At 48.9% G+C, this 23,114-nt stretch overlaps 2 protein-coding genes across 2 annotated transcripts in view; both read right to left on the bottom strand.

The window, feature by feature from the left end:
• MYO18B (myosin XVIIIB) overlaps window positions 1-23,114 on the bottom strand; it is a 218,838-nt gene that overhangs the window by 39,528 nt on the left and 156,196 nt on the right. The window contains exon 38 of the mRNA XM_061169252.1: window positions 21,444-21,629. Within this exon, the coding sequence (XP_061025235.1) occupies window positions 21,444-21,629 (186 nt within the window). The remainder of the gene's footprint in view (window positions 1-21,443; window positions 21,630-23,114) is intronic.
• LOC133075802 (transmembrane protein 258-like) lies at window positions 14,322-14,638 on the bottom strand. Its single transcript, XM_061170173.1, has one exon. The coding sequence runs from the start codon at window positions 14,601-14,603 to the stop codon at window positions 14,379-14,381; it is 225 nt and encodes a 74-aa protein (XP_061026156.1). The 5' UTR covers window positions 14,604-14,638; the 3' UTR covers window positions 14,322-14,378.

The raw sequence follows: 23,114 nt of genomic DNA, 5'->3' as shown, positions 1-23,114 counted from the left end.
CCGAAACATGTGATTATGTTCACTTAGATGGCAAAAGGAATTTTGCAGATGTGACTAAATTAAAAATCTTAAGATGAGAGTTTATCCTGGATTATGTGGATAAGCTGGGTGGCCCCTCAATGTAATCATAAGGGTCCTTATAAAAGGGAGGTGAGAGGGTAAGTGGGGAAGAAAACAGTGCTGTGATGATGGAATCATGGATTGCAGTGATGAAGCCAGGAGCCAAGAAATGCTGGCTGCCTCTAGAAGCTGGAAGATGCAAGGAATGGATCATCCCCTGGGGCCTCCAGAAGGAGCCAGCCCTCCTTTCACCTTGATTTTAACCCCTTAAGACTCATTTTGGACTTCCGACCTTCATGACTACCAGAGAATAAACTGTGTTATTTTAAAGCTACTATGTTTGTGGTAATTTGCTGCAACAGCAATGGGACACCTACACCGGATTTGTCATAATGTTACAGTGAAGATGTCAGCCAGGGCTATGGTTGTCTGAAGGCCGCCCTGAAGCTGGAGAGTCCTTTTTAGAAAGCTCACTGACACGGCTATCGGCTGGAGGCCTTAGTTCCCTGCCACGAGGGCCCCCACTGAGCTGCTTGAGTGTCCTCATGACATGGTGGCTGGCTTTACCAGAGCAAGTGATCCAAGGGAAAGCAAGGCAAATGCCAAAGACCTTTTATAACCTAGCCTCCAAGTGACATACCATTGCTCCTGACCATCTATTGGTCACACAGACCAACTCCGATACAGTACGGAGGAGGCTACAGAGGGGTGTGAAGGCAGAGATGGGGACCGCTGAGAACCATCTTGGAGGCTGGCCCTCACAGTAACACTGACACTTCTTCACCCACAGGCCCCATCTCCAGTGACTCCCCCACCCACAAAGGAAAACCCTGGAGGAACCCTGAACAGCTTCTCGTTTCTCGGAGCACATCTGTTTATAGGTGGTACGATGTCCCCCCCAAAGATATGTTGAAATCCTAATCCCCAGTAGTTCAGAATGCAACTGTATTTGGAGACAGGGTCTTTACAGAGGCAATCAAGTTGAAACGAGGTCACGAGAGAGGGCCTTAATCCAATATCACCGGTGCTCTTATGAGAAGAGGGAAATTTGGAAATGGCGACAGTCATGCATAGAGGGAAGATGATGTGAAGCCACAGAGGAAGAACGCCGCGTGGAGACAAAAGATTCAAGAGATGCACCTACAATCTAAGGAACATCAAAGATTGCCGGCAAACCACCAGGAGAGAGGCATGGGACAGTTTCTTCTCCAGCGCCTTCAGGGGAGCAAGGCCCTGCCGACGACACCTTGATTTCAGATTTCTAGTCTCCAGGATGTGAGACAATACGTTGCTGTTTTACCGAGCTACATGGTTTGTGGTACTTGGTACACCAGCCCGAGCAAACTAATATAACACCGTGTGCTCTTTTATTTTTCTTTCATACATCATTACCTTTCTTTTCTGGTTCTAATAGGGTTCATTACACAGAATTTAGAAAATAGAGTTGCCAAAGGAAAAAAAAACATTAAAAATTGCCCTTCAGTCTGTTACCTCGGGGACAGCCCCTCTTGATGACTATGCTGGTTTGTCTCCACCCTGTGTTCACTTCTGCATGTGTGTATAGACACATCTACTGGACACGCACTGGGGCAAAAGAGTTTAACAGGAAAGGCAGAATGGAGCTAGCCAGGCGGACAAGCAGGGGACCGCGGCGCCCCTGCCCTGCCAGGACTCTCCGGTATCTCCAGGCAGAAGAACGCGTGGGGCTCCGGGCACCTGCTTGCTATCTTTCCTTTCCCTTCTCATTTTTCAAGCTGATTGTTTTAAAATGCCCCCAGCTACTGCCTGAGGGCCTTTATAGCTTTCTGGAAAGTTAATATTTTAGGTAACTTGGGCTGTTCTAGATGATAAAGAGCCGGCCTGCAGAAAGTCTCAGATGTATCTGCTACGCACGTCCACGCATCACGTAAACATCTGTGGACACACACACCATATACAAGGGGCCCAAACTGAGGCTCAGGGCAGGAAGCCACCTGGCCAAGGTTGCTGGGCCACTGGGTGGCAGAAGCAGAACTACAGCCTTTCCTACCCAGGTCATCTCTCTGTCAGCAAGTGTGGGCCTCTCTCCTTTCTCTGTTCTCACACTTCGGATGAGCCATTTTTGCCTAAACCCCGGCTCCCGCTACTCGAGTCATAACAGTGCCACGGGCTGGGGCTACAGTGGCGAGAAGGGGGCTCTGTACTTGATTCTTGGGGTCCCACGTTTCTCCTGATGGGTGGGGAGTGGCAGAAGGCAGAGCCTCCTTGAAAGGGCATGAGACCCTCACACACAGAAGGGGAATGTGGCTGAGGGTCTTTGGAGCCAGCAGGATGGCAGTGGGGAGGGCAGGGTGATCAGGCTTCAAGGCACCAGCGGGCAACTCCGCTGTTGAGTCTCAGGGTCACAAGGTTTGCAAATACAACTTTTAAAAAACCTCTCTAAGGTTCCTTATAGCTCTAACTACTCAGAGCTCGTAGCCCTCCCAGCCCTAGAACTGCCCCCAGCCTGTGACTTCTGCTGCAGCATCTTCAGAAAGGGACAAAGAACTGTCACCAGAGTGCAACTCTCTCAAGGTTGACACCCGCAGGGCCCTCACAAAACCTCCAGCCGCAGAAAGACATCCTGACCTGGCGTGAATCCGAACACCCTACTCCCCGCTTCCCAGAGTTGCCCACCCAACTGCTTCCTGCAAAAAGGAAAAAAGGCATTTCATTTTTTCTGCTCCAGTGCAAATATGACATATCTGTGCCACCTGATTTTCCTGACAGATAATTATATCAATGTAATTAAGCCTCAAATGCGGAAATTCTCTGTACCATGTACACCGACACCACACTTCCCCCATCAGAGGGCTATTGCTCCAGGCAGTAATTATCAAGCCACCTTTGACATGTCTTATTTCAATTTAAATGGAAATGACGCTCATAGATCTTCCCAGCCCACGACCCCACATGACTGCAGAAATAGAGAAACTATTGAAACTTTGAACTTTGAATTACTGAACTTTTGAACCGGACTTTGAAACTTCTCAAGTGGCCTCAGGTTTTGCATCCAAAGAAGTTAAAGTGTGAGAACAACTTATTCCTATGTACCCCTGGCCCCTTCTCTGATCCTCAAGTACAGTATCTCATATCAACACAGTGGGCTTATCTCTTGCCTCTTTCCCCTGCTCTCCATCCCCTGTAAATTTAGTCTTCATCACCATCTCCTGAGGGTTCTCATCGTCTTGGTCCTCCTCTTCAGTCCAACCCCCTCTCCAATCCACATTCCATACAGCATCCAAGGGAGAATCTTTTTAATCCAATCAAGTCATCTCCTGCTTAAGAGCCTTCAGTGCCTCTTCACCTCCCCAAGTCCAGACTGTGCAGTTGAGCCTATCCAGGCTTTCACAGTCTTTCTTCCAACTCACCTTCCAAGGTTCCTCTCCTTCCACGGCCAACAGTACACCCACACATCAGTAATTCCCACAGTGCTCAAACATGCCGTGTCCTTTCGGGCCTCTGTGCCTTTGAACCTACCATTCCTCCACCTGGAGTGCTCTTCTCTACTCTGACAAGTGAACTCCTATTCATCCCTCAAGACCCATTCCACAGCCACCTCTTCTGGGATGGCCTCTCTGGTTCCCCTGGGTAGAATCAGGCACTTTCATCTCTGTGCATTGGGACAAGTCACTGAGTTAAGCACACACCTCCATCAGATTGTAATTAATTTCCAATTTCTAATTTCCTGCTATATTGAGCTCCTTATGAGTAGGGCTATACTCAGCCTAATATCCCAAATGCCTAATGCAGTAACTGGAACTTAGAAGTCACCCCATAAATATTCAGCTTTAAATTCTCCCAGCTCTACATTCACGGCGGGGGCCGTATGCAGCAGGTCTGACCACCACAGGTCTTCAACTCACACAGACATGGGCTTGCAACCCAGCTCCACGACATGCGGCATGACTATGAGCAAGCCTGTCACCCACCTCCCTGACCCTGTCTCCTCATCTGTAAAGTGGGAGTACTGACAGCATCACTGTGCTGTGGGACTAGCTGAGGACTCATGGGTGGAAGGTGCTTGGAATGTCGGATAAAACACAGCAAGTTTTATGCTCGATAAACATCAGCCCTCTTTCCTGCTCTCAGAACTATTGGGTGACACCTTGTGAAACACAGCAAGTTTGGGGGGGTCTCTTCTCCCCCACTCCCCCATTTCTCCTGGCCCTCCCACACGCCTCATGTAGGCATCTGGCGACCTCAGTCTCACGCCCCACTGGCCTCACCATTTTAATGCCCCAAACATGGTCCCCCACATCCTTCCAGTCCCCTCGCCACCAGAACATGTTCATGTTTTGTCCCACTCCATCACTGCCAGCTCCCAAGTCACGCAAACATGCCCCCACATCAGACAAAATCCTGACTGCCAACGTGCCAAACCCCCAGGGCAGGTTAGGTCTCATCCCTGTCAGCATCCGTATGTGTCCAGAGCGTCCCAAGAGAGACGTGGCGAGAGGCTGCAGACACTGCCCACAGATACAGGAGTCGGAAAACAGCTGAGACCCACACCAGATTCAAGACCTGGCAACGAGCCCCACATCCTCACTGGCTCCCCAGGCACCAACGAGCACACCCTCGAGTCTGTCCCCTCAACTCCATCAATATCAGTTCCCTCCCAGTCTTCAACACAGAAGACTGTGAGGCTCAAGTCACATCCAGGTGCTTTGTAAACTGTGAAGAGCTGAGCGCATATGAGACATTATTTATCACACTGCTTCTTCCCTCTTCAGATCTCCTTCTTTTTTCAGACACATCTGATGGCCTCATCACAACTAAAGCCCTGGCCGGCGTTCTCAACAAACCAAAGTACCATCAGGAATGAACTCGGGTGAGCGGGGAAAGCAATCCCTCCCAGGTAAATCAACCCCCATTAACAGTCTTGTATTATTAGATGCGTTCCCCGCAAGAACTGATCAGGGAGAACAAGGACCAGAGAGATATTGGTATTGGCGATCAAGGCCATCCTGGCCTTCCTTGTGCTTGGACCAGAGACAATGCCGTCTCACTGAGAAACAGGTGAAGGAGCTACTGTCAGAGAAAACGGCGCGTGCGACACAAACAGCAAAAGACGCCGATAAGCAGCGGGCGGCCAGGCGTGATAATGACCAGAGATGAAGACAGTGATCTCTAGACTTGATTGGCTTCCATCTGCAGAGGCAAGAGGATGTTACAGAGACACGAACACCCTGGCCACGTTTCAGACTCAGGGAAAGTTCCACCCATCCATTGGGAAATGGACATTTTTGGTAGTTATGATTCTCACTTATTTTTTTTTTTTTTTTTTTTTTTTTTTTTAAAGAAAGGCTCTTCTTTTTTTTCTTTTTTTTTTTTAAACTTTGGGTTTATTTATTTATGGCTGTGTTGGGTCTTCGTTTCCGTGCGAGGGCTTTCTCCAGTTGCGGCAAGTGGGGACCACTCTTCATCGCGGTGCGCGGGCCTCGCATTACCGCGGCCTCTCGTTGCGGAGCACAGGCTCCAGACGCGCAGGCTCCAGACGCGCAGGCTCAGTAATTGTGGCTCAAGGGCCTAGTCGCTCCGTGGCATGTGGGATCTTCCCAGACCAGGGCTCGAACCGTTGTCCCCTGCATTGGCAGGCAGATTCTCAACCACTGCGCCACCAGGGAAGCCCCTGATTCTCACTTATTCATGCCACTTTTGTGGGACGGTTTCAGATGCTAACTCCTCTAATTCAAGGGCACTATATGGCCTCCGGAGAGGGGTTCTGGATGGATTTTGATTTTCTGGACTGAAGAAGGCTGAGCTAAAATGCAGGGTTCCTCATCTTCAGCATTACTGCCATTGGGGCCACATGAATCTTTGTTGGCGGGGGGAGGGGAGTGGTCCTGGGTGTTTCAAGATGTTTAGCAGCAACCCCGGCCTCTAACCCACTAGGTATCAGCAGCACCCCGCCCCTACGTTGTGCCAACCAAAAATGTCTCCAGATAGTGTAAGATATTATTACTTGAGAGGCAAAATCGACCCCAGGTGAGAGCCAAGCTAAAGGCGTAATGGTAGGTGGGAGATATTAATTTAGAAGACACAGACTCTGGATCACACCGATATGAATCTGAATCCTGAACGAGCCACTTCCTGCTGTGTGACCTCATCTTACAAAACATAAACCTCCCCTTCCCGTGACTTCAGAGGCTCTGGAATAAGGAGAGGGTATCATGTAGGGCCAGCCACTCCCAGTGAGGTCCGTGTGCCAGCATCACCAGGAGGCCGGTCACAAATGCAGGCTCTCCAGCCCTGTCCCAGCCCTGCTGACTCAGGTTCTGACTTGGAACAACATCCCCAGGTGATCTGTATGCACTCGATGTTTGAGAAACACCCGGCACCGTGATTGAGAGCATAGGTTTTAGTGTCAGGAGACTGATTCCATATCCCCGTGCCAAGCTTTCCTGGCTATCCAGCCTTGGGCAAGTCACTTCACCTCTATGTAAGCCTCTTTAAAATGTGTAAAATAGAGATAAAAATACCACCTCGCTCCAAGGATTGGCAGTGCCCATTTAATGAGATGGGGCACAAGGTGGGCCACAGCACGGACAGGCAGTACGTGTCAGCTCCCGGGCACCCAGCAGGAAGACTCAGAGATGCGGAAGGAAGTTCCCTCTGTGCACTTTTTTGATCTTCCCTTTGATGGAGTCTAGAATTACAACAGCCACGTGGCTGCTCATGGTCCATTTAGTCACTTATTGACCCAGCAGGAAGGAAAAGCAACCACCAAGCGCTGCGCGCTCTCTCTCTCTCTCCCCTGCACATCTCAAGGTTACGGCCTGGTGGCACGTGCCTCTAGGAGGGACAAGCCTCAACACATCCGCCCCGCAGCTGGGCCCAGGGCTCTCCCAGGTCTGTCCCTCCTGCCCTCGCAGCCGCTCAGGGTCATCTCTCGCTTCTCATCCAGAGGCTTGGCTCCGGGGAAGGCAGGCGTGGTTCCAACGGCTTCTCACTGGTTTCTCTCTGTTCAGAGACAGGCTCTCTGACTTTCTCCCAGCGCCAGGGAGCACGTCAGCCACAGCTCCTAGAAGCTCTTTCCTCCCCTCATTCCCTCCCTGGAGGCCAGATGCTGTCCTGGGAGAGACGTGGTCTGAACTAGGCAAAACCATCCTCAAAACGGCCCCATGTCCGAGTGGGGCCCCTCGGAACCTCTAAAGTAGGTCTGTGAGTTTACTACGCAAATCCCAGCACTTGAGGAAACCCTTTCAACTTTATGTTCCAAACAAGGTGCAAACTCTGGCTCCTGGGATCAAATCTGGCCTGTGCCTGTTTTTGTAAATAAAGTTTTATTGGAACACAACTACACTCATTTGTTTATGTCTTGTCTACAGCTGCTTTCAGAGTTCAGAGGTTGAGACAGAGGGACTCTGTGGTCCACAAAGCTGAAAATATTTACTACCTGGCCCCTGTTCTAAAATCCTGAGGTTCAGACTCCTCTGGTGGTGCAGTGGTTAAGAATCCGCCTGCTAATGCAGAGGACACGGGTTCAAGCACTGGTCCGGGAAGATCCCACATGCCTCGGAGCAACTACGCCCGTGCGCCACAACTACTGAGCCCACGCACCGTAACTACTGAAGCCTGCGTGCCTAGAGCTCGTGCTCCGCAACAAGAGAAGCCACCGCAGTGAGAAGCCTGCTCACTGCAACTAGAGAAAGCCCACAGGCAACAAGGAAGACCCAATGCAGCCAAAAAACAAAACAAAACAAAAAAATAGCAGGTTCTCAGTTTTGCATATGCAAATGTCTCACCGCAGTAGATAGTTGAACCCTTCCTTGGTGTGTAGTTAACTTTTGGGCCCCGCCCTGGAAGGGTTAAGAAGAAAGTGATTCTTCTTAAAGAATCAGAAGAAAGGAAGAAGAAGAAGGAAGTAGACGGTGTCACTGGGGGAAAAAGACAGAAGCAAAACCACCAAATCACTGATACAAAGGCAGGGACCATAAGCTAAATTGGGCAGTAGACTGTGTGATTAGAGTCTGGATGGGAGAAGCCCTGTCTCTAACCTTTCTTGGCCTCCTGCTCCTCATCTGTAACAGAGTCAGGGTGAAGCACCTACATCAGGGCTCTTCCTCTCTGTGTGAGTCACCTGAGGGTCTTGTTAAAATGCAGATCATGACTCAAGGGTGTGGGGTGGGGCCTGAGGTCCTGCAGCCAAGGCTGCTGGTCTGAGAATGACACTTTGATTTGGAGGTAGGTCACAGGGACTTTGGGAGAATTAAATGGCAGAATGTACAAACCATGTTTAGGCCTGGCACAAATGGTAGGCTGTTATAGAAATAATAATCATAACAGCGACAATGACAACAATAATAAGTAAATACAAACTATACACAACCCAACTTAAAATCAACCTCCAGCTGACGTCCATAACAGAAACAATAAATATGTAAACCCACAGAGTCACAAATCAGGGTTGTGTTTACCCTTCTCCTACAAAGAGCAATCTCCTCCCCTCCCCCACCCCCCGGTCAAGTGATTCTTAACTATTAGCATCATCACACAAATGTCAGAATTATCCTGAAGACCCTGTCTAAAAATCGCACCAGTTAAAACACAGAGATAATATTAGCTTTGAAACACAGTGTCCTTGACCTGCAGGCACAGTCTTCAATGTTGGCCCCACATTAAACTACCTTCATCAGCTACTCATTCTAACAAGAGACGTGTGTACACAGAATCTTGATTTGTGTCCTTGTGATGGAGGTGGGTGGGCTGAGCCAGGGGGGGGCATCCTGGCGTGGGAGGGCCCTGGTAGAAACGGACAACAGAAGGACCATCCTTGGGAAACTCAGAGCCGCTAGACCTTCAAATGAGCTACAGAAAAATTGGCATCACCGATCCTGTCCCCATAGCAGGGGCCAACAGGAAAGCTCCAGGCAGCCTTCTTTCATCAGGTTTACTCCCTCGTGAGTAAAGCAGGGGTGAGGAGGTGGGTACTAGGGAGAATTACACTTTATTGACATTTAATATGTGCAAGACACTCCTCTAATATCCAGGTTACCTTAGAGCCCATTTTACAGATGAGGAAACTGAGACTCAAAAAGAGGTGACTTGCCCGGTACACACAGTCTGGAAGAGCTAGAACCATGATTTAAATCTAGTTCTGCTATGCATTCCCTACTCCACTTTTCCTTCCAAAAGAGCTTAGAGTAGCAGCTGGCAAACCACAGTCTAGGGGCCAAGTCTGGCCCACTGCCTGTCTGTTTTTGTAAATAAAGGTTTATTGGAACACACATGCTCATTCATTGAGGTACTGTCTCTGGCTGCTTTTGTGCTACAGCAAAGTTGAGTAGTTGCGACAGACACAGTATGGCCTGCGAAATGTAAACTATATTTACTACCGGGCCTTTACAGAAAACATTTGCTGATCCCTGGCATAGCACATTTCATTGCTACTGGGTACAACCTCGTGAGGTTTGGCCACCCTCTCAGAAGAAGTGAAAACCATCTTATTTCCTAAGTTCTTTTCCTTTTGTTTGCTGAGAAGTCACATCAGTCGTCTTTTTTTCCCCACCTGCCAAGCAATTAGCTCATAAAGGCTGGAGCCTGAAGGATTCCCCCTGAGTGTTTGTTTATAAGCCTCCTTCCAGCAGGACACTGCATGTCTAAACCACTGCCAAACTTTAATAACAGCATCGGCTGCATCACCTCCCACCAAAAGCGAACAGGAAGCCTGGCTCGGCTGCCCAGCTGGGTGGATGTCAGTTGCGGACAGCTGCAAATTGCCTGAACAAGGACAGATGTAGCTTGTCTTTGTCTTTCTTCTTCCATGTGAAAACTTTTCGGGGGGAAGATTAGACTGCTGTTAGGGAAATGAATGTGTTGATTCTAATTATGTGAGCAGGCAGGCGGCAGAGGTGACATGCAGCAGGATGGGCTCCAGGTCATTTACCTGGAATGCAGCCAAGGCAAGACTGGGCAAACAACAGAATTCCAATGAAGCTGGTGCCCAGGACACTGAGCACAAAAAAGGAGGCATCTATGAACCCATGGGTCACGGTGCTGGGGGGGGGGGGGACAGCACGTGGGGGACAGAATTCCCAGAAGTGTCCAACTGGAAATGATTTAACCACTGCCTAGGCTTATACCTCTGCTCTAAAGCTCAGAGCTTGCCTGTTCTCGAGGGGGCTCTTCTGTGCTCTCTGCTCTGGGTCTCACTCTCATGGTGATGCTGGTGGTGATGACGATGATAGTGTTGAGAATGAGGATGGTGATGGTGATGATGGTGATGGTGACGATGGTGAATGATGATGGCGGTGGTGGTGGTGCTGATGATTACGATGGCAATAAGGATGGCAATGGTGGTGGTGGTGCTGATGATTACGATGGCAATAAGGATGGCAATGGTGGTGGTGCTGATGATTACGATGGCAATAAGGATGGCAATGGTGGTGGTGATGATGGAGGTGACAGTGATGATGACTGCTTGGTCTGAATGTTGGCCCTCCACTCCATTCATATTTTGAAATCCTAACCCCCAAGGTGATGGTATTAGTAGGTGGGGCCTCTGGAAGTGATCAGGTCATGAGGACAGTGCCCTCATGAATGGGATTAGAAGGCAGAGACAGTCCTAGACCCTTCCACTGTGTGAGGACACAGCAAGAAGGCACCAGCTATGAACCAGGAAGAGAACCCTCGCCAAAATGCGACCATGCTGGTGCCTTGACCTTGGACTTCCCAACCTCCAGAACTGTGAGTGGTAAATTTCTGTTGTTTATAAGCCACCCAGTCTATGGTGTTTCGTTACGGCAGCCTGAACAAATTAAGACAGTGATAATGATGATGATGTGACAGTGAGTTTGCTTTATGCCCTGTGATAAGCATTTAAATGCATTATTTCATTAAATCTTCCTCGAAATGATGTGATGGAGTTGCAATGATTATCCCTATTTTATAAGATAACAGAGACACAGAAGGTGAGCATCTTGACCAAAGGCACACAGTAGGGAAGTGATGGCACTGAGATTTGCACCTAGTCTCCTGACTCCTAGTTCTCTGCCACTTCTGTCAAGCTCCCACTTCGTTTGGCGTGCATTTTTTACGCCTCCTATGTGCCAAACAATGTTTGAGGGCAAAGGTAAGCAAAATTTTTTTTTTCTGTAAAGGACCAGTTCATTAGATGAACTGATAAACTCCGTTTGCTTAAGCCAGTTGGAGGTTTGTCACTTACAACCAGAAGAGCTGTAATTTAGACCAGTTCACTCATCCATTCTATTTCCACATGCTTGCAATTCCAAATCAGCCAATTCTCCCCCAAAAAACCATTTTCTTTACCATTGTTTGGTCTATCCTCAAGTTCTGAGGTCTCCATCTACTTTCTCATTGTTTAAGTTCAGCCAAAAAAGACAAAAAAAGAAAAAGAAAAAGGCACCAGAAAGAGATGAATTGTTTTTCAAACCAAATTATAGTCTGGAAATGAATTTAAAACATTAAGAGTCTGATCTGGGGCTCCCTGGGACCACTGCCTCCTGAAGATGTCCAATTGGGACAATGATTGTGCTTTCAGTTGTGAAGATTAACCTTCCCAAGCCTCTCTGACATGCAGTTAAGTGTGGCTTAATCTCATCTAAACAATTCCAATTGGATTTATTTTAATAATTTAATGTACACCTGCACCGTTCAATCATTATCTCCTTCCCCTTTTCTTTTTTTTTTAAGTAACTTTGGGAGGTTAAGTTACTCTAATTTCCAGCAAGTCTAAGGTGACAAAAGTTCAACTGATGAAGTCTCTGGGGACAAGATTAGTATTTGCTCTTCTGTTTGCCATCTCCAGACTCCATGCATTATTTGTAATTGGTATTAGCAACTTTCAATTCTGATTAATTACTGGAGCAGCTGTTTTTGATACAGAAACAAAGCCACAAGTCAGGGAGTAATAGACCCAATTATTCCTAGGTAGGCTTTTGGTAATAGATTTTATTATCTAGATATCTCATCTCAGAGGCAGACACAAAAAAACTCATTTCGTTAGATGATAACACCTCTTGAATTGAGACAAGCACATTCACCACCGGGGATCAGGAGAGCCTGGAAAAATTCCGTTTCAGAAATATGTCTGGGGCTGGCAACACCAGGTTCTAAGTCCCTTTTAGGACCAAGTTTCTTTTGTATGGAAACCTTTGTGGGGAGACAAGCAGAGGGAGCCCACAGTGCCTGGAAGTGGGGATGATACAAAGGCCCACATTTTCCCCTGCCAGCTGAGAGCACAGGAGGCCGTGACTAGTGGGGAGGGAAGCAGTGTGTGAACAGGGAGTTTATAAACGTGTTGGGCCATTTTGGATCACACTGAGATAACGGGACAGTAATTAGGAGAGCTATCTCCCTGTCAAGAGAGCTATAAAAGGTGTTATTTATACCCTGATCATGGCCCCAAATGCCCTCCACATGGAATGCCTTTTTAAATACTTCAGTTCCCAGCCAAAATAATTCATCTTTATGCTCTGAAGTTCAGAGCCATTGGCGGGAGAAAAACACTGAGAGCTTTTTAAAATGAAACCCTTAACTCTTGGTTTGGTGGATATACCCCAAAGGTGTGGGAGGTGTCTGTGTTCTGACCTAGAGTTTGGAAACATGGGTCTTCGGGCGGCCAAAAAACAAAACAAACCAAAAGCAAAAACAAACACGAAAACTAAACAGAATCTGGCTCTGGGCTTCCTGAAGCCCTTACCAGCTACGGCCAGATTCTCAGAAGACAGGAGAAAGAGAACCAGAGGGGAAGACAGAGCAGCCAGCATGCCTGCAGGGACAGCCATGTGACAGGCGGGGCGAGAAGCATGGTGTGGATTACTCGCTTCAGTCTTTCTGAGTAGATCTGATCACACCCATTTCATACATGAGGTGAAAGCACGTCCTCAAGAGCACAGAGTTCTCATAGTGAAGTAATCTGGCTTAAAAAAAGACAGTCAGTGAGCGATGACATTTGACGTGAGAGCCTTCGGACTCCACGCTTCTGCTCTTTCCACTCCTAACCAGGGCAGGGCGACCCCGCCCTAAGGAGACTCCAAGCCTGTGATGCGCTGGAACCAGCTCCCACAGACTGGCAAGGGCTGACTGCTGACTTTTCAGGAATTTTGCAAGCCAGCTGTTACACAAATACGTATTATTAAAAATCGAATATCATCAACTTACAATTATATAAATCACATTAAAGACAAAGGTAACACGTACACAAAACACACTGCTTCCTAAACTTACTAACATTCTGCCCAGGCTTTTGAAGTTGTTTTTGGCTATCATGTCTGTCCAGTGGAGACGCCGTGTAACAGTACTACTGGGCGTGGCTTCCCAACACCCCATATCGTTAGCTGGAAACCAGCCCCGGGGGAAGATTCACACCACAGAGGAGATTGGAAAACACTACAGACCAACTGGGATTCCACCTACGCTGGAGAGCCGGTTGTTAACCCTCTGCCAGAACACGGCCACCCCAAGCTCTTCTCCTGGTGATCTAGCAGAGTCTTCCCAGATCCCAGTTCAAGGGAGAACCTCTCCATTGCGTCCATGGGAGGCTTTCTCCTCACAGGAAAATTCACCAACACTGAAGGGAGACATCCCCTCATCTCTTTTAGGCCTCACAGTCTTTTCATTTTTTACCCCCCGAAAGTGGAAAATATACCCCAGAGTAACACCAAATAAATAATTCATGAACCATATATAATTGATGCTGGGTTTAAAAGAAGTAGAGCCATGAGTGGTTGTCTATTAACTATTTATGACTGCTTGGGCTGCTGACAAGCCAGGCTTGGTGCAGAGATCTCACCCATGCTCCCATGTTTTATTTAAACATTATTAAAAGCACACAGCCTGCAGCGAGGCCTTCCATCCCACTTAGAATTAGACTCTGCTGTGAAGTCACCTCTGGGTCTTGGAAAGGTTAGGACTGGCTTTTGCTGGAACTGCTACTGACTTTTTCCTTCGTGTGGAAGGTGTTAGGCTGCCTCTTCCTCCCACCCTTGAATTTTTCTCTTCTTGATGTGACCCCCACTCCAGTTTTTCTGTGACCTGGGGTGCGTCACATCACCCCTCTGCCCTGAGTCTCAGTTTGACCATCTGTAAAATGGGGAGTATCACAGGCGTTACCTTAAGGGTTACTGTGAGGATGAGATCAGGGCAGTGATTATTAATGGGGTGACTTTGCTCCCCAGGGTACATCTGGCAAGGTCTGAAGATTTTTTTTTTTTTTTTTGGTCACACATCTGCCTTTATTGTGAGCAGCCGATGGGACACTTCCGGCGTAGTAAAAAAAAAATTAATTTACAAAAGCAGGGATTCAGTGAAGCCGCCTGGTTGGAACCCTTGGGAGCTCATACGTAGATGCCGACCCAGAGCAGCAGGAAGAGGACTCCAAAGCCCATGAAGAGTGAGGCCACGAAAGAGATGAGGAGTGCTTTGTAGATACACCGAGTGGATGTGGTGGAGGTGACCTCATAAACGAAGAACCAGGCGGTGAAGAACATGCCAGTGGCCAACAGCACCACGGTCAGATGTGGAAGGACAGCCGGGTTCACTGGGCTCGTGTACCTGCTCATGGCCGCAAGCTCCACTTTGCCGGGCCCAGGGTAATCCACCACTCCGCCACCGGGGGAGATATTTTTGATTGTGATGACTTGGGTGGGGAGCTACTTGCATCCGGTGGGTAGAGGCCAGAGATGCTAAATATCCAACACAGCACAGGACAGCCCCACATCAGACAATTATTCAACCCAAAATGTCAATAATGCCAAGACTGAGAAACCCTAGATTACAGAATCAAAGGCAGTATTACTTTTTATGACTCACTTTTTAAAAAAGTACTTGAATGAGTAAATACCACGTGTCTAAATCTTCTGAGGAAGAGAATGGGTTTGAGCTGGTGAGATCTTGGTCCAGATTCTAACTCAGCCACTTAACTGGGATTGTGACTTTGGAGAAGTTGCTTCAGTTCTCTGATCTCAGTTTCTTTATTGGTGAAACAGGGATGGTTACCTCAGACAGAGAGGCTTAAAAGAGAGATCTCATGTAAAGTTCTTAACTCAATGTCCAGCACACAGTCAGCGGTAAAGCACTAGCTAGCTCTCATCAACACTGCCCCAGCCATCGTGCGCGTAGGACAGGATGCGGCCGCAGAGCTGGCAGACTTGTGACGAAGTCTGAGTGGACCAAGAAAGAGTCATCGGAGGAGTGAAAAGAAAGGGGAAAGAAAACAAGGGAGCATCTATTAAGTGCCTACTGTGTGCTATCATCAGGCACTTTCACATACACCATCTCATTTACTCCTCACGGCCTCCCAATGAGATCGGTTGTTTTTTGCTCCCAATTTACTGATGGGGAAAGGCAGTGTTAACTTAGCCACCCGAGGTCTCATACTTCAAGTCCAGTGCTCTTTCCACTAGCCTGCAGTGAACTAAGGTGTCCTCCCCAAAATCATATCCACTTCGAACCTCAGAATGTGACCTTTTTGGAAATAGGGTCTTTGCAGATGTAGTTAGTTAAGATGAGGTCATACCAGATTAGGGGAGCTTTAAATCCAAGGCCTGGTGTCCTTAGGAGAAGAGAGGACACAGAGACAGGGCAGAGAAGAAGCCCATGTGAAGACGGAGGCAGAGATTAAAGTTATGTGGCCGTAGCCAAGGAACGCCCGGAGCCCCCAGAAGCTGGCAGAAGGAGTCCCCTTAGAGCCTTCCCAGGGAGTGGCCCTGCTGACGCCATGACTTCAGACTTCTGGACCCCAGAACTGTGAGACAACACATCTCTATTGTTTTAAGACAACCCGCTTTTGGCAATCTGTCACGGTGGCCCTGAGAAGCTAATACACACCCTCCTCCTCCCCAAGAGGAGCCAAAACAACTGTGTGAGAAAATGAGAGAGAAAGAGAGAGAGAAACCACATGTCCACACCCAGTCAAGTGAGAACTTGTCCAGCAAGAGAAGCAGCAGGAGAGAGCAGGTGGCAGTGGGGGGAGGGAGGGGTTTTGCAGCTGGTGGCCAGTGGGGGAGCTGCAAGGAGAAAGAAGGAAGAGAAGAAAGAAAGGCGGAGGTGAAGAGTCTGTGTTTACATCCCGATATGTGGGTGTATCTCTGCCTTTCTGGAGACCTGGACACGGCCCGCCACACGGCTGGCGTGCCCTAGACATTTGCTGAATGCAGGTCAGAGACGATGACGAGGTTGAGATGACCATGATCAGACAGCTGCTCGCCCAAAGCTGCTGGCCAACACTGCATCCTCCATGCAATCTTCTCCATGTCTCCCGGTTCTACCAAACCACTGCCTCCTTTGCTCGCACATCCCATCCTGTACCAGAAGTATTTAGAGACACATGCATCTCCTCCTCTGGAACCTGAGATCTCCAGAGGCACAGTCCTTGGTCCATTCACGTCTGCATCTCACATAACATCAGGCACAGGGACGGGCACATGGTAGGACGCAAAGTAAAGTGTGTTGATCTGAAAGTTCCAATTTTTAAGATAATTTTTGAGCTGTTCTCTCAAAAGGTAAAACTTCAAAACGCTGTGGAAACTATTCATTCAGCAATTTCTGAGAATCTACCTGTGCCTAACCCTGAACTCGAGACCAAGAGTCAAATAAAACCCACCCCCCTCTCTCAGGTGCTCCCTGTCTAGGAAGACAAGAACACAAGCAATGACAATAACCCGTATGAATGGGGTGAACACAAGGCGATGTGGGAACACAGAGGAGGTACGTAACTTAGTGACGGGCGGGGGTAACAGTGAGGGCTTCCTGGAGGTGAGCCCTGACCTGTTACAGGCTGAGCAGGCGGGCAGAGGGATGCAGGAGAACAAAGGTGATGAGGCCAGAAATGACCTGGCGCTGGGGCCTGACGCCTTTGTGCTTGAGTAGATCACGCGAGGTGACGAGAGGCAGACAACCAAAGGCAGAGAAGTCTACAGAGGCTAGATTTCTGGGAAGAAGTTGGGGCTTTGCTCTGAAGGCAGTGCAGAGCCATGGAAGATTTCTTAGCAGAAGAGCAACACAGTAAGATGTGTCCCTTCTAGAATGACCTTTGTCACGGAGGAGCAAGAGTGGAGGAACAGTGGGGAGCCAAGATACAAGCTAACTGTACAGGCCCAGACCAGAGGGGTTGCAGATTAAAACAGAGAGAGAGGACACGGGGTTGGGACTGGAAAGGATGGATTTGAAAAATACCTCAGTAGGATAAAATCAGCAGGTGTGGTCATTAATCTGTATGACTCAGAGAGAGATGGGCCACCGTGATTTCTAGCTTGGGTCACTGGGTGCTGAGCTAAGAGTGAGCAGAGGCGCCATCTAAGGTTTTCAAGGGAAAGTTAAGACTATAGAGAGTCAGGCCAAGGTGCTGAAGGGTAACCCGACAGGTGTAGCCTCCAAAGCCAGTGCATCTGGCTGAAAGCCTACAGAGGGCAGGCCTTCCTGTCACCCTCAACTCTAACTCTTCCAACTGTCCTTGACTGCCCTTGGTCACCCTATCCTGGGGCTGAGGTGGTTTCCCCTGAGCTCTGTAACTATTGAAAAACAACAGGATATAAATCCACGGATAAGCTGTCTTGCCACCCCAGTGACAAAAGGACTTGAATGATTTAGAGCCAGAATATTCTTTTCTCCATAATGGTTCCTGGAGTCGCCAGGAATAGTGCATTTACGAAAATTAATGGCAAAATCTCATTATTCTTTTTTCTGGGAAGAGAAGTTCCATCGGCTGGGTAATTGATCCTGATCTGGACGTGCCGGTTTGCCAGCCAGGGGTGTAAATCATTCACACGGAACAACTTGCGGCCCTTTAAACCAACACCAACAGTGACAAATGGGACAGGGTGTGACGGGCGGAAAGGAACACTGAGAGGAGATCCATCAATATCCTTCCCACCTCTCACCAGGGCCCAGAGTGTGGGATCCTTTTTGGGGCCTCCGCAGCGGAGCCATTTTTCAGCAGGGTTGGGTTGGGAGGGCAACGTGGTGTCCCAGTGACAGCTTTAGCGCTGGACACGCAGGGAAGCCCATCCCAGCTCCGCCACTCCCGACTCTGCAGCCCTGGGCCAGGCACCTGTTGCGTCCATACCTGCTGGGGTGACATAAGCGTGAAAGAAGATGACATCTGCAAAGAGCCTGAGCCCAGAGCGACTCAATCAATGTTTGTCCAAGGAATGAATGAAGGAAGGAAGGTATGCTTGGCCCAGGAAACTCAGAAATTCACTATCCCTCCCAGAGAGATGTGAACTTTAAAAACAGAAGATGAAATAGGCAATGCTTTACTCAAAGAATTGATTTGTGGTGATGACCGGGAGCATGATGCCAACTGGTCTTCTAAGAACCCTCCAAATCCCAGCACACAGACCCTTTGTTTTGCCTGTGAAAGCTCTGAGCGACCACTGCAGAGAAACAAATAAAATACACAAGCAATGGCCTTGGCAATATCTCTCCCTCCAGCATGCGCTCCTCAAGGGTGAGGGTGTGTCTTGTTCCCTGTTGGTCCCCAACATCCAGCACTGGGTTTGGCCCAGAGTAAAACCTAGGGATACATACCAATTGCATGAACGAAAGAACCAGAACCCTGACTGACTGCCTTGCAGGTGAAGTTTATCGAGAACACATGGCACGGAGCAGCTCCCCCCTTACCTTACAGGGGTAGGATGGAGGAAGGGAAATTGGTGGCACAGACGTGAACCTGAGAGGTGAGATGTCACCTCCTGGGATGCCTGGAAAAGTGCCAGGATGCCACGCAACGGGAGAGGCCTCGCCAACAGGGTTCCTCTGAAAATGACAGCGTTCACTGAACTCTCCCACTGAGCAGCATTCTGTCCACGCTGTGAGTGTGTAAAAATCAGGGACGTCATGATTCCCTGCCCCTCCCCTCCAACGCCCATCCCCGTGCCAGGCCCAGAGTTGGTGTTGAATGAATAAATGGATAAACGAAAAAGTAAGAAAATATGATATCCTCTCCTCCCCCGGAGGAAATATCCCAGGGCTCAAAGGCAAGGGGCCTACTTGAGGGCAGGTCGGTTGGTGAGCTCAGGACATCCTCTATCAGGACAGGTCTGCCAGCCTAACACTGTCCCTGGGAGCCCTGCCCATCCACGGAATCGCTGCAGAAACAACCGGCTGTGCAGGAACACGCCCTCCCTCCGTAGTGGGTCGAAGGGTGGCCCCCCAAAAGGTACGTCCTCCCAGACCCTGTCAATATGGCCTTATTCAGAAAAAGGGTGTTTACGAATGTAATTAAAGTAAGGGCCCTGAGATGAAATCAAATTGGATTTAGAGTGGCCCCTAAATCCAATTACAGGTGGCCTTAGAAGAAAAGGCAGATGGGTATCTGAGACATACACTCACAGGATGAGGAACCATGTGAAGACAGAGGCAGAGACTGGAGTGACCCGGCCATAAGCCAAGGAACACCCGGAACCACCAGAGTTTGGAAGAGCAAAGAAGAATTCTAGCCTGGAGCCATCAGAGGGAGCAAAGACCTGCCAATACTTTGATTTCTGATTTTTGGCCTTCAGAACTGTGAGAGAATAAATTTCTCTTGTTTTAAACCACCCAGTTTGGGGTAAACTTCTAAGGCAGCCCTGGAAAACTGATACACCGCCCAACCCCAAACACACCAAAATAAAAAGAATAGTTCAGCCTCGGTAAGCTTACCCAGAATCTTACAATGATAAAACAGAGAAAGATGCAGGTCTAATTTTAGCATACACATAAGCTTTGTGCTTTGCAGTTTTGACCCATATATGGCGGTTGCATTTAATCTTTTCCAGATTCTAGGGCCTTTAAAGATCTGAACATGTCCCTGGGAACGGGGGTAGGGAGAGGAAAGTGAGAAGAGAGGGGAGGGGAGGGGAGGAGAGGAGAGGAGATGAGAGGAGAGGAGGGAGAGGGAGAGAGAGGAAAAGAGCAGAGGGGAGAGGAGGAAAACCACTATCTGATGTGACGGGAAAGCCTGGTGTCCGACCAGTTGAAGAAGACATCGGAGGAGGAGTGCTGGGGATGTTCTCTCGCTGCAGCCAGAGATGGCAGGAGGGGGCTCAGCTGCCAGAGGAGCAGGGCTGGTTAATGAGGAAGTTAGCCCGTCAGTTGGAAGAAAGAGCCTTTCCCTCTCCCAGGGCCAAGGCGGGTGGAGGAGCTGCCGGTCATGGTGCTTGGATTTGTCTGGGAGCCTGGGTCTCTGTGCGGAGGCTCGCCTCACCCCGACATGACAGCCGGGCTGCTGGCTTGTCAGGGGCAGAGCTATGGGGATGACACCGGCCGCGGGAGGCAGTGGCCCGGGAAACATACTTGCTGCAGGAGGACAAGGTGGTGAGACCTGTCACAAAACCAGAGTGGACAGGGCAGGGAGGAGATGACGATGGTGATTTAAAGCCCTCTGGGCCGAACTGCAGCACGTTCTGGGTTGTCTCAAAGAAGGCTCTACGGTGGAGGGCAAAGGGGGTGCCAGATGCCTCCCAGGCTGCAGAAGCGGAAACCTGGAGGCTCGGGGATATCTGGGCTTGCGGGGAAAAGGAGTGGGCGCTCTCAGATGCTCTGTGATCCCTGCAGGAAACCGTTCTCCGAAAAATACAATGAACAATGGAGAAACCTTCCCATTGGGAAGGAAACGAATTTTAAAATGCACCTTGGGCCACACCAGGGGACAAGCATGGCTTAGTGAATAAAAGCAGAGACTACAGAGTTGGACAGACCTGGGTTCCAAGTCTTACTTGCATGTGGCCTCAGGCAGGTGAATGTACTGCTCTGGGCCTCAATCTGGCACGTGTGTCCCCGTGCCTCAGTTTTCCCATCTACTTCACAGTACTGACAGGAAGATTTAAACAAGAAAGGTTTAACCCAGAACCTGGCACATAGCCAGTGCTTAATAAATGGGGGGTTTAGCATGATCATTTTTATCTTTTATCTTTATGGTTGCTGTTAACAGCCCAGAAAGAGCTCTGACATTTACAAGGTATGACCTTGACAAATTATCTCAGCTCTGTCAAGCCTCAGTTTCCTCATCTGTAAAATGGGATAATAATACTGACTTCACAGGGTTATTACGACGCTTACACGGCATTATGGGTGTTAAGACTCCATGCAAGGGAGACATTTAATAAACGTTGGTTCTCTCCTCTTTGCACGAGGCCGCCCTGCCTCTGGAGGAGAATGTGTGAGGCAGGAAGAGAAAGTCCGGAGTCTGAGGCACAAAGGTGGCCGGAAGTCATCCTGCAGGAGTGAATGCGATTGGCTCACTTTGGACCTGTCCCTGGCATTTGCAGCCCATGGCAGTGTCGGCTCACAGCCCATCCCCTTCCGGTTTCTTCCCTGCTTCCGGTCTACCCCCAAAGGCCCCAGGGACCAGGCCCTGAGGCTCCCATTCAGAAGGAAGGAAGGCTCCCCTCCTGAACCCTCCGTCACAGGACCACACTCACCAGCTCCATGCACCGCCGGCTGGCCTCGGCCTCCCGCTGCACCAGCTCTTCCATGTCCACCTTCAGCTCCTCCAGGCGCCGCTGGTAATACTGGCTGCTCTCCCTCTGCTGGGACTCGGCCGTGGCTGCCTGTGAGAGCTCCTCACCCATCTTCATCAGGCTGTCCCGAAGCCGGATCACCAGGACCTGCAGCCCGGGCAGAGAGCACACGCCCACTCTGGAGTTAGAAGCCTGGGGCCCGACACAGGAGGCTCCAGAAAGAAATCTTTTGCTGAGTCTCTGTGCGTTTTTATAAAGTAATCAGGGTAATCATCCTGATTTCTGGTACAAAAATGAAGAAAACATAGAAAATGATAGCTGCTATTCTGAAAGGCAGTGTAGCTTAGTGACAGATGCTGAATTCATGTTCTGGGTTCAAATCCTACCTCTACCTCTTCCTGGCTGTGTGACCTTGGGCGGGTTATTAACCTCTCTGAGAGACAGGATGATGTCTGGGATGCTGTCAGGGTTGAACATGTTAAGTTATGCAGAAGGCTTAGCTTGGTGCCTGGCACACAGGATGTGCTGGGTAAGGGCTGGGAATTAAGATTTATAGCGACCTTCATTCAGCTCAAGGTTTGGGAGGTGGAGCGGCACGGTGGAAAGGACACTATGCCAGGGGGTCCAAATCCCTTCCCCAACATGGATTCTGGTTTCCCGATTTGTAAAATGAGGAAGTTTGAGCAAATAATCTCCCATGAGCCTCAGCTCTAATATTTCACGGCATTTTTCTTTGTGTGTGTGTGGGGGGGTGGAAATCCACAAGGACACAATGAAACTATGAATAGAGAGAAAAGAGCCGTGAGCATCACCAGTGCTACAGAAAACCAACCCAAGGGCTGTTCTGCAGAATTCATTAGTCGGCCAACAAGTCTGGAACCAATCGATTCTGATGGGTAAATACTCGAGTGATGACATAAAATGCAGCCCACATGAATATTTTAGGTGCCTGCTAAGGACTCCGAGCCCCTTTCCAGATCAGAGACTGAATAATGGCCTAAAAGAAAAGCTTTATGATTTGTTTCCTCTTTCCCCTTTCAACTGGAGTTTAGCAACGGTTTCAAAGGGCAACAGGAGGGTCATAAGAAGCGTAGTCCTCCAATTGTGTCCCCAAGGTACCCCACCTCAAGGACCTGGGATTCTACTAAATTCCAATAATGATGGCAGAGGGAAAAGTGAATTTGGAGATAGAATCTGCCATTTAAAGTTACTCTACAATTGTTTTCTTCTCTGCTATCACTTGACCATGCTAGAATCAAGCAAAAAATGATATGTGATATAGCTCAAATTATGTATTTAGTCATTTAAAATATAGTAGATCAAAGTTTCATGGTGATCTGCAGAGACAATTATGCCTTGAGGGATCCCTTGAGCAATTCCGAGAACCACTGAGGGCCAAGGCAAAGAATTTTTCTCTGGTCTTCATCCAGAGCAGCCTTCTTAGAGACCAAAAGCCCAACAGGGGATTGGGAGTAAATGTTTCAGAATGAGAAGAGCAGCCTCCCATCGCTCAGACATATCGTCATACTTTGGGTAAGCCCCCTGGCTGCAGGGAGATTAGAACCTGAGACCAGGATGGAGCCAAGGTCAAGAGTCAATCTCCTCCTGTCACTGACACTACCTGGCTTTATC

Source organism: Eubalaena glacialis, chromosome 15 (genome assembly GCF_028564815.1).
Source record: "Eubalaena glacialis isolate mEubGla1 chromosome 15, mEubGla1.1.hap2.+ XY, whole genome shotgun sequence".
In the NCBI taxonomy this organism is placed as follows: Eukaryota; Metazoa; Chordata; class Mammalia; order Artiodactyla; family Balaenidae; genus Eubalaena; species Eubalaena glacialis.
The sequence above is the reverse complement of the archived record's forward strand: the minus strand, read 5'-3'. Positions and strand labels throughout refer to the sequence as shown.